Here is an 11,048-nt window from a genome sequence, read left to right on the forward strand (position 1 = left end):
TCTGGGATTTCCTCTCCAGTGTCTCCTCTCAACAGCCTGACTCTGTGACCCAATTATATTCATGCTTCTGTCTTTTAAGTAGAGATCAACCTCTTTTTGCCATAACATGCAGAATTCACATAATTCCTCCCCAATTAAGTGTAATCACTGCCTGATCAGAATCTCCCTTGATTTTACTGGGCTTTGAATCAGACCTAAAAAATGTCAACTTCTAACTATTCTGGTGGTAACTGCAGCTCTTCAGTGACTGACAGATCAAATCTTTTACTAAGGGTTACATTTGCTTTAGAGCAGGACACAAAGTGAGAAGACATTTCATCATAATTCAGTGCACTCAATGCCTTTTAGACCATTGCACCATACTTCAGCTACTCTTCAATTATTGGTATAATGTCTATGAGATTTTTGCATCCCCTCTCTTCTTATATTACAATATTTTTTGGCACATCGCCTTTATTGCCATTTGGTGTCATGCTAAAAATAAGCAACAGGCTGAAAGAACTTCATTTGTGGCTATTTAGTTGTAGTGATGGCATAAACTCTAATACTATTCTGCAGTAATATGATTTTAATATGTTTCTTGTCTTTAGAGTGAATGATACCAAATTCTTGGCATAAAGACTTGTGTCTTAAACTAAGCAAAAATGGACATAAATTCAAGTTCTAATATGATTTCTGATGATCTAATGGATTTATTAGTTTCCTTAAACATGCATTCCACTCATTCCTTGGGCAGTCAATGAAGACTTCTACAGTCAGAATCCAAGTGTCAAGGTAATGTTAGTTTTGAACACTTGACCACTTCCAATTATATTCCATAAATAGCTGGCCTAACATTTTCCTAAGGAAAAGCAATAGTTCAAGTTCAACATTATTAGGATCAATTAAGGAGAAAAATTTACTAAAATATAGCACAAGATTTTGCCAAACTTAAAAAAAAAAAAAAAATCACCCTCAAGGTGTGGCTCAAAGACATTCTTCTGCATTCCTGATTTTAGCTAGAACCAGGAAGAGTTTATAACATTGGAAGGTCCATTGAAACATTTTTTGCAGTAGGTCTGTCCTGGGAAGAATAAAGAAAAACTGGAAAAGTCATTGTACACAGGTTTTCCGGACTTTACAACCACTCTGACAGATCCAAAGCATCATGAAAGAGAGATGGAGCTTTTGATCTGATAAGAGAAAGGGAACAAATGGAAACTTATAATTGTTAAAGCTTGGTCTACATAGCACCTAATGCAAAATATTGAACCACAACTAAATTAATGATGCTTTAAGCTTCTGGCGTGATAAAACTTAAATACTGTGTGGGGAAAAATGTATGACTTTTGGTTTGTGTCATATAAATTTGTAATTAAAACAATTTTTGGCAGGTAATTAAAATTTCAAGAGGCACACAATCCTCTATTTCCCTTCAACTCTGTGAGAGGGCTAACAGATTTATGCAGTGCTGTTTCTGTGTTTTGCCTTGGAAGAGATCAGCCTGATTCAATGCTTCTCTCCTGAGGCTGAAGCAGATGGGAAATGTTACAATGGCAGTATAGTACATGTGGTAATATCATTTGTATTTTCAGATACCTTGGACAAAGTCAGCCCCAATGTAACGCCACAGCCATAGTGAATTTACATCTGAGATAAGTAAAGCAGCAGGGGGGCAAATTCTACCCTAGCCTAAGTCCCTGCACAATTTTATTGGTTTCCCTGTAATTTCAGAAGTTGGAAGTAAATGAAGGGTTTGGTTCTTGCATTTCATATTCCAGTGAAGGATTAAAGTGCTCTGGCATACTGTCTAAGGAAAAGAATCATATCTTTGGCTGCCAATAAATTAAGGGTATTTGTAATTCAGAAGGTTGTGGTGGGATTCTGAATGCATAGAGCATCATTAACCTAGTTTCATCTGTAAAACAGTTTGTATTCATTCAGTCCTTATTCCAGTTTGTGCTAATTCACCACACATCTATTTTGGACAGTTTGTTGGATATGGATGGCAGTATTTGAAATTCTTCTTAATCTGCCTCATAGAGGATATTAAATGGCTATTTGTACACTGGATACAATGCTCTTATTGTCAACCTCCTAGGGCTACTAAAGTAAGTATTGTGAGGGTTTTCTCAGGGTACCAAAGACAACTTAATTTTGGAGCCACTTTTAAATATCAAGTTCTATGTCTGGCCATTTTTCAAGCACAAAACCTTCCTGACTAATTCTCTCGTGAGGTGAAAAATCACACTTTTGGTGCTATGAAGAGCCTGCAAGCAGAGAGCTGGCTTTTTATTAATATCAGAGGTCAGAAGCCTTGCTACTGAAGTGACTGCCTGAGACCTGGCACACATTTAGCTCTCCCTGCTCTGTGCAGCAACAGCTTCAGCTGGCCCAGGGCGAGAATAAACAGCACCACATAGCCCAGGAGGGTTGGAACATCTGCAGCAGACACAACCCAATCCAGCACAGTTTATCTGCTGCAGCCCTTAAAAGGTATGAGTGGAAGAGCCAGAGCCAGAGAACACCTGATAAATGAAACAGCTCTGTACAATTCACTTTTTTTTTTTTATTCTTCACTGAAAGACATTTACAGCAATCTTTCTCTCTTCAGCTGCTCTGAAATAATCAGTTGGACTTGCAAATCTCTCTTCTTTCTTCCCCCCATTCCTCCATATTAATGCTATTCTGTTCATACAAAAAAAGAGGACTCTACAAAGAGGACCACCCTGCCAACAGCTGAGCCACCAACAGCCTTAGAATATTGTGCAAAGAATCTTCAAAATGTCTGAGCAGATTTCAATTACCCTTTTCAAAGATTTGCAATTCCCACTACACAGCCCATTGTTTGCTTTCACTAGGACATTCTTCTCTTAAACAGCTGGCACAGAATGACTGCTGCTCTGTAGGGAAACAAGCAAGCACCATACAGTAGATTTAAAGACAAAACCAGAGAAGATGTAATTTTTTTTTTTTTAAAGAGGCTCTCATGAACATAAAAGTGTTTTCCAAGAAAATATGAATCCTATTTTTGCTGCTTGTAGCTGAAGGAAAGCATGGGGATGTAGTTTATTCTCCTTTGATGCTCAGCATGGCTATTACAGTGAATATCAAAGGAACAATGAGCAATGCTTCCCATATTTCCCATTAACTCTGTTCAGATGAGCAATTGTTTCTGTTGGGTCTGTTTGAAAAAAAAGATGCAATTTTGTTCTTGCTTATTTTCCTGAAAGAAAATGGAAAGAAGGAAAAGAGAAGAAGCAGCACAAAGGGAAAGAAGAGAGAAAAAAGGATGTTTGCCACAGACAGCCTTCTAATGCACCGACTGGTCACTGGGCGTGAACTGCAGGGAGTTTCAGTGGGAACTAATTATGTCCAGAAGTTTTCCAAGAACTGCCAGAGCTGAATTGCTGTGGGAAGTAGTTTCCAGACACAGATCATCCTTTCATATCTACTGCTGCAAAACGTGCCTGGGATGTTCCTGTGATTCTGCTGCCCTTTGCAGTGCTGAAGTTGGGAATAAAGCAGTGCCTGAAGCTGCCCTAGCAGCTCACAGAAGAGCTCCACATGGGAGGAAAGGTTTCACCTGGCAGGAGAGCAGAGGTGCCTGTGCCACCCTCCAGGGTGGGATGCACAGTGACCTGAAAGAGAAATCCAGCAGCAGAAAGGGATGTGTCTCCCGTGGCTGTGGATAACTGCATTTTGCTGAAGGGCAAACTCTGCTAAAGTCTTAAATCTACAAGTCACATCCCTCATTTCTTGGCAGTCATTTGGGTGTCCCTTTAGCTGTAGGAGAAGTCCTAGGCTTTCAAAACAAAAAACCACATTCAACCTTGAAATATGTATGTTTTCATTATCCTTCCTGTTCAAAGTCCTGTGCATGCTCTCCCCTCCCCAGCAGACATCTCTTCATGGAGTACTTGTGTGAATCAAAGCAGGACAAAAATGTGCAGACATTGTTAAAGGAGGTACCATTTTCATTCCCATTCTGATAGTTCATGTTTAAATGAAGAGTTTGACGTAAATGGGGGAAAATGGAAGTAGTCTCTGAGCTAATCTGAAAGGAATCTCCTCTGCTAAACTAAACAAAGCCAGAAGTCCCAGAGCTGAAGTTTATCCAAACTAAAGCCAACAAACGGTTGTTGTTGGACGGGGTTATATCATGTTTTCCATTGTCCTGTTGACATGAAACAGGCAAAGGCTTCCACTTTGCAAACTCAGAGACAAGATTGGCTCTGAAGTGAAAATAAATAAATAAAAACAGTGGCTGGAAGCAGGTTAGGTTTTCTCAAAGCAAAATTCAAAGAACCTTTCATATGTAAAAGAAGATGAGAAAAAATATTGACTGCTTGAAAATATAAATGAAAAATATGATTTACTATACCTTTGTGTGAAAGATGTGCTACTCTACAGCCAATGGTGGATCTCATTCCTCCTTGCACCCTTCCAGCATTTAAGATAGGGTTAGCAGATCTCTCTCTCTCTCTGTTGTACTTACAGAAGAGACTTTCTGATTCCTGTAATTTGTAATTTTTTAATGCCTATGGAGGTTATCTCTTGATTAGCCATAATCAGAAAAAATGCAAGGGTTACTGAATTTTTTTTTGTACAGTCTCAAAGCCACATGAGAAATATTAATAGCATGGTCACCACATATAAATATGTAAATCTTATTACCCTGAAACAAAGTGTCTGACTTTGTTGAATGGAGAAAAATCAGAATATTCTGTGGGATTTCCTTACAGATTTTTCCAGTGACAAAATGCCTCTTGTCAGGGAAGCCGCAGAGAGGACAGAACACAAATTTTCACAAACCCTGTGCATTAAAAGATTCAATGGAAGAAAGAAAATCCCTAGGGAAGTAGCTGTCCGGCAGCAGTAACCAAGGCAGAGCACTGGCTCCCATACCTAGAAGCAGCATGGCTGCAGGAAGCCGACAGCAGCCAGACGCCACACAGCACCTCTGCCACAGGGACACCACCGCTGTGACAAACATGGCCCTACACAGCTGTGCCTCCAGGAGGAATCCACTGCATCCACTGGGCTGGAGATGGGCAGCATGCTGAGGGCCAGGGCCTGCAGCATTCTCTGCACCCGGCCACGCTGCCCTCAACAGCCTGACTTGAAATTACAGAAGTAAAATAACACTTCTTGCAGCTCTCCTGGAGCAGGAATCACATCTGTGCCCAGTTCTCCTTCTGTACAAGGTGTATTATCATGGATACATAGATGGAGGGATAGGCTGGTAAAGTATTGCAGCAGGTAAAATGATGACACTAACATTTTTGTTCCATTTCAGGCTGAAGGTTATTTATCATCTGCCAAAAAATGAAATCAGAATGTCTCAAAATTATAGACAATTGGTGGTAGATGCTGAGCTCTAAACCATGTTAAAGTCATGTAATCTGCAATTTACCCAGCTACTACATGGAGAATGAGCTAACAGTAGCAATGTTGAATCAGAACAGATTTTATTATACCTTTTGCAAGTCTTTTTTATTTTTTTTTGGGTGTTGCCAATAATAAACCAAACGGTGTTCCATCATATTGAACTGCAATGCTGTAGGACTCTAATGCAGTTACTTTAAGACCATAAAAACCCCTATTTGTTAACAACGTATTTTTGCCATTGCCAACGATTTCCCTTTTCTTAACAGAGATCTTTTGCCCAGTTTCTTAAACAAGCATGACTAAAGGACAGCACAATCTGGAGTATTAATGGTATGACCATTGCACTAATTTCTAATTGTGACTTTTGATGAGTTATTACTTCAAACCAACAAATTAGATGTTACAGTGTTACAGCAGCTGTGGCTTGTGCTCTTCTGCAGACTAGGAGCCTAACACAGAAACATCCAGAGCGATACAGTGCTCCAGGTGCCCGCTAGCTGAGGAAAGTGCACTTTGTTATTGTTTGCCCCTCCTGGTAGGCTGAACCTTTCAACTCTGAAGAGGTTGCTTTTAACCCCAAGTGCTAAATGCCACTCTGCATCACTTCCGTTACCGACCCTCAGCATGCTGTCCCAATTATGAGGGCAGGTATGGCCCATTTGCTGCAGATTTCTGATTAAAACAAGGAGTGAACAACGTTAGCACATAACTAGAACAACGACTAATGGAACAGTGTCAGTCTGGTTTCTCAGCCAGCCTGTGGGAAAAAAGTGATAGTAATTCCCTCCTTTCTTTTTCTTGAGTACAGCTCTCCCCCAGCTGTTGTGTAAGGCTGGCATCAGCAGAGTTTGCAAGTGACACCTGGCTGCCTATTTCAAACCTCAACACTCTGGCAGAGGGTGGAAGAGGAAATAGGATCTGCTTGTAATCTGCAGCGCTAAGAGGAGAGCAAACATAATGACTCTGACTGAGGCATCAACAGTGAGGTTTGTGCCAGTGTCAACACCCTTCTCCCTCTGCCTCTTTCCCCTGCAATAAAGCAGTGGATGTTTCCAACTCCACCTCCTCCATTAGAAAAATCAGTCTGTGTAGATTTGGTGATTTGGTCTAAAGTCAAAAACAAATCTGGAAAATAATGAAAGGGTTATATAACAGTCTCATTTTTCCTAAGGCTAATGTGTTCCAGGGATGTGTGATATAAAATGTGTTTATGAAATTTGTCATATTTCCAAGAACATATATATAATGTTTAGAGGGGGTGGATTCCCCAGGCTTTCATTTAGCATGATTTTTCCAGACCAGAAAGGAATGTTTCAATTTTCCTATGCATAACCTTGTCTGCCATGTGCTTGGTAAAAACTAGTCAGGAAAAGTGGAAGAAGAGGAGTAGATCCCTGATATTTCATTACTTCAGATAGTCCAGGTTACTCACAATGGTTAATTATCCCTTGGCACACAGATGTGCCTCATCTGGTTTTACTGTCAAATCTCCGGAGGGGAACTTTACTTGGTTACCAAAACCTTTGAGGAGAGATAGCTCTGACTGTTGTTAGCATTACCCTTAGACTGGAAATTTATCAACAAAGAACACATGTGTGCAGTGTTCCATACAGCTAAGTGCTAAACATGACAGTCTGGCAGGCTCACAAATAAACTACATCTGTACAGTGCCCATCTATTTCACATGCCATCTAATCCTTGCCAGTTAATTAAGAAAAAAAAAAGTAAAATGGCCAAATTAGCTGTTTACAAGTTTTCCTAAAATATCTTTTTTTTTCTCGAGGATCAGGAGTGGGTGCTCAGCAGGAAAAGTCATTTGCATACTGCCTCCTCAAACCTACATGTAATGGTTATATATAGTTTTAAAACTGCAATTTGCAACTGCAAGTAATATGAAAGGTCAGCATTCAGCCTCAGAAATGAGTTTCCTGACCAAACATCCAAGATAATACTTGCATTACAAGGAAAACACTAAATTACATTAGAGCAAAAAATTACTTGGAATAATAAAAAAGAGTTTCTGGCATTGCTCTCACACTGCTTTCAGAGCAGTAGAGTTTTCCTAATGACCTCGGTGAAGGTCCTCAGGGACTATGGGTGTACCTATGGGAAGTGTCCTGCTCTGGCTGCCTGAGGTGTCCTTTAAGCATCGCAGATGCAGCTGAGACAGGCCCAAATCCATCTGGCTTCCCTTTGGCACTGATGTGAGGATGCTGTGGATGTGCTTCCTTTGTAGGCAGTGGAAACTGCCAAATACTTCCAGTCTGTGTAGCTAAAATTTGTGCCGTCTTCTGGAAGTAGCTGTCATGATTGCCTCTACAAATTCAAGATAAATGGGATGAATGCAGGCTGCAAGGCTTAGCAAATGCTTTCACAAGTTATGCTCACTGGGTGGAGAATGGATTTCTTTCCTAAAGAAGCATTCTAAGATCTTACACTTTTGAGTAGTTTAATATGCAGGATGTGAAGGTGCCTTCAAAAAGGTGGAACAGAATACACATTGCTGGACTTGGAATCATCTGTCCTGTCCAAAGCGCTGGCTTCGTGTCCTGTCAGCCATCAGCAGGCATCTTATCTTGAACATGGACAGGGCTTGAAAGCTGTGGCGCACATCAGAAAACCTGGATTGTGTCAAGGTGTTTTCACCTCCAGGCTAAAAACATCCTTGTGGGTTACAAGGACATACTGCTTTTGGTCATGGAAGTCACAGAACATTCCTTGTTGCACAGTATCCGGATGCCAAGCTCTTGAAGAGGTTTAGCCTGAGACTGTACTCAAATCTCCATTCCAAGCTATTACAGCAAGACAAAGAAACACATAGCCCGGGGGTACTTCTGACTACCCTAAACTCAGTGATACTGAGCAGTTTCCTTAATATCTTGCCAAGTCTTGTCTCCTGGCAGGCTTTCCCAAGGAAAATTTTATATTGACTTACATTTGATACTAACCATATAAACATTTTTCTTGACAAGAGAGAGCATTTTAGCATGTCTGGAAATTCACTTTTCAGTTGTGGAAAATTTGTTTTCCCAGTCCATTCCCTGCCCTGCATGTGAATTAGTGATGCTAATAAGAAACTCCTTCAATTATTATTTTCTGTGAGAAAAGCATATTCAAATGTATGGAAAGAAACAGTCTAAAGTGAGGAAAGAATCCAATTTTTTGAGGGATAACTAGTGATTTATCAGTCTCTCTGTGTAATGTCATCCCTGTAAATAGTATGGAAGTTAGCCCAGTAAGGAAATGTTACAACACCATGAAACAGAAATGTGGCAGAGAAATGAGAATACTCATTCACACTTCATTTGTGTATTGTTCTTCTACCCAAAATTTGACATTTATTGAGTCAAATATATGTTGCACCTCAGCAATGTTCAGGGATATGACTGGAGTGAGGGAAGGAGACCTGGCACTCAGGAGGAATTTGTTTATGGGGAGAAATAAACTTGATGTTCCTTCTCTTTATATTGGATGGTCTCTTAGTCCTCTGATGATAGACATAGGTATATAAAAGTACACTTACTGCATGTTGAATATAAAAAATGTATATATTATTTGCTGCTGTAAGCAGAGAAAATTCACAGCATATATTTGCTCGAATTTTATAATAACTGGATTTTATATTTATAATATTTACTGAAGATTATTGGAGGGAGTTTGTATATGGCAAAGCAGAAACAGAAAAGGATCAGTTCACAGTAAATTCTGTTTACTCTCTACAGAACATCTTTGTATGCATTGGGTGGGTTTTTTTATAGACACTTAGGCTTAGCCTGTGTCTGTGCTGGGTGAGGGAGGCTGCTGTTTGGGCATGCTGCTGCTGCAGAGGCTGACTTGCTCATGTACAGGTCCTCCTGAGCTCCAAGTGCTCCACTGCCAACAGGCTGCCCCTGGTGGACTCACACTCACCCCTCAGCAGAGATCCCTGTCCAGGTACGGTGAGACAGATGGGTTTGCCATGAAATGGCTCAAGTAATTGTTTTCATGATATGTGTCATACACAGTAGTGTAGGGTGTGGTGTTAAAGGTATTTGGCTTTCCTTCACAGTTTCTTTGGCTGCTGCTTATCGAGTTAATTCTAAGGTTATTCCTTGCCTCTGTGTAGGAACAAATAAATTGCCAATCTTTCATATTTACAGGAAAGAAAAGTGTTTTATCTTAAGGAAGGTCTGGTTTACAATATCTGGCAAGCAGGAACTGAGCACATCCAAAAAAGGTCAGCTGGACTTTTGGAATGTCATCTGTTTAACTTAAATACTCATACCACACTTATCTTCACTCTAGGTTGAACTATTGTATACAAAGTACTTCTCTCCCCTCTGAATTCCATGTTCACTTGGTATTTGGCGTTCTTGCTCTCTGTAAACATGCACACACATACTCGCATGGACTTCCACATACCATCAACTGCTAATCAGTCTTGTGAGGGGCTGAAACAGTCTGCAGATGCCTGATTCAAACTGTAGCAGCTGAGGGAATTAATTTACCCTCCTGGTCTATGCCAAAGTAAAAATTCTGTAAACTGACATATTTTCATATATCACTCTTAAAAACCCCTTCGACAAAACTGGTTAGAATTTTAAGGCTTTTTTTCTGCGCACAAATTGTTTAAAGAAACCCCCACTCTGCCGGTGTAAGACAAACAAGTACAAAGGAGAACTTCAAATAAAATAGTTGGAAGCAAAGACTTACTGCTTGTGACAAAGAGCTCCCAGGCAGCACGGAGCTAACAGTTAAAATGTTATTCCAAGAGTTAAAAGAAATAGCTTAGAATCTCTCTGGTGTCTGTAGCAGGAAAACAAGTAAGAACAAGAATAAACGCAGCCAAGGCAGACAGCACTGTACAGTCCTCCTAACTGTATAGAAAGCAAAGCAAAGAGAAACCTTTGGGACGGTACTGCAAGCTTTCAACTTCACCATTAAATATCTGACTGCTGAATTAGTGAAGGAAAAATGTTCTGGTGAGATTCGTGCACACACATTTCTTACAAGCTACTAAAATTATTGGTAAAAATAAAAATAAAATAAAAACATGAAATCATAAGAAGCTTGAATTACTCACCGACTTGTTGTGCCAAAATAACTGAGGGTTGAAACACGGCAAGAATGAGCAAAGTAACTTTTTGCACAGAGCTCATCATGTCTAAATATTAGACATGAGACTCTCTGTGCAAAAATAAAAATGGGGGGGGAAGAAAAAATCTATTCAAAATAGCAACATCGGTTGTTCCCTGCCCTTCCAGCACCGGGCCATGTACAGAACTCAGCCACAAGCATTCCCCAGCTTTGGCCTTAAATAGGAAAAAAATTGGCTTACTTTTCTTTTCCACCCCCTTTACTGAAACATGAGAAGAAGACCCATCCCCTAACAGTAAATGAATGATTAATATTTCTCTTGGCTTTACAGAAGACTAAAGTCAACTAAACAAGATACACAGCACATCTGGAACTTTTGTGTGCGTACAAAATGCACACTGACACTGTATATGAACAGTTAGGGTGCAATCTATGTGACATACATGCATGTGAAAAAAGAGCCCTGTGCCAAAGCCCCCAGGGTGAAGCATTTTTTCATGTTAATTAGGAGTCAATGGGTACAACCCAAAGAGGATTTTTAAATCTTAGTGCTCCCTAACAAAGATAAAAGGTAAGAACTGAAGTAGCTGCACAGACTGAAA

At 40.1% G+C, this 11,048-nt stretch overlaps 1 protein-coding gene across 2 annotated transcripts in view; it reads right to left on the reverse strand.

Annotated features, from left to right (window-relative positions):
- COL3A1 (collagen type III alpha 1 chain) overlaps window positions 1-10,647 on the reverse strand; it is a 50,986-nt gene extending 40,339 nt beyond the window's left edge. For both annotated transcript variants that reach the window (XM_042040860.1, XM_042040859.1), the window contains exon 1: window positions 10,433-10,647. In XM_042040860.1, coding sequence (XP_041896794.1) covers window positions 10,433-10,511 — 79 coding nt within the window. In that variant the 5' untranslated portion in view covers window positions 10,512-10,647. The remainder of the gene's footprint in view (window positions 1-10,432) is intronic.
- Between the last annotated feature and the right edge of the window lie 401 nt (window positions 10,648-11,048).

This window comes from Corvus kubaryi, unplaced genomic scaffold (assembly GCF_017639235.1).
Source record: "Corvus kubaryi isolate FWS band 111438036 unplaced genomic scaffold, C.kubaryi_AGA036_p1.0 37396, whole genome shotgun sequence".
In the NCBI taxonomy this organism is placed as follows: Eukaryota; Metazoa; Chordata; class Aves; order Passeriformes; family Corvidae; genus Corvus; species Corvus kubaryi.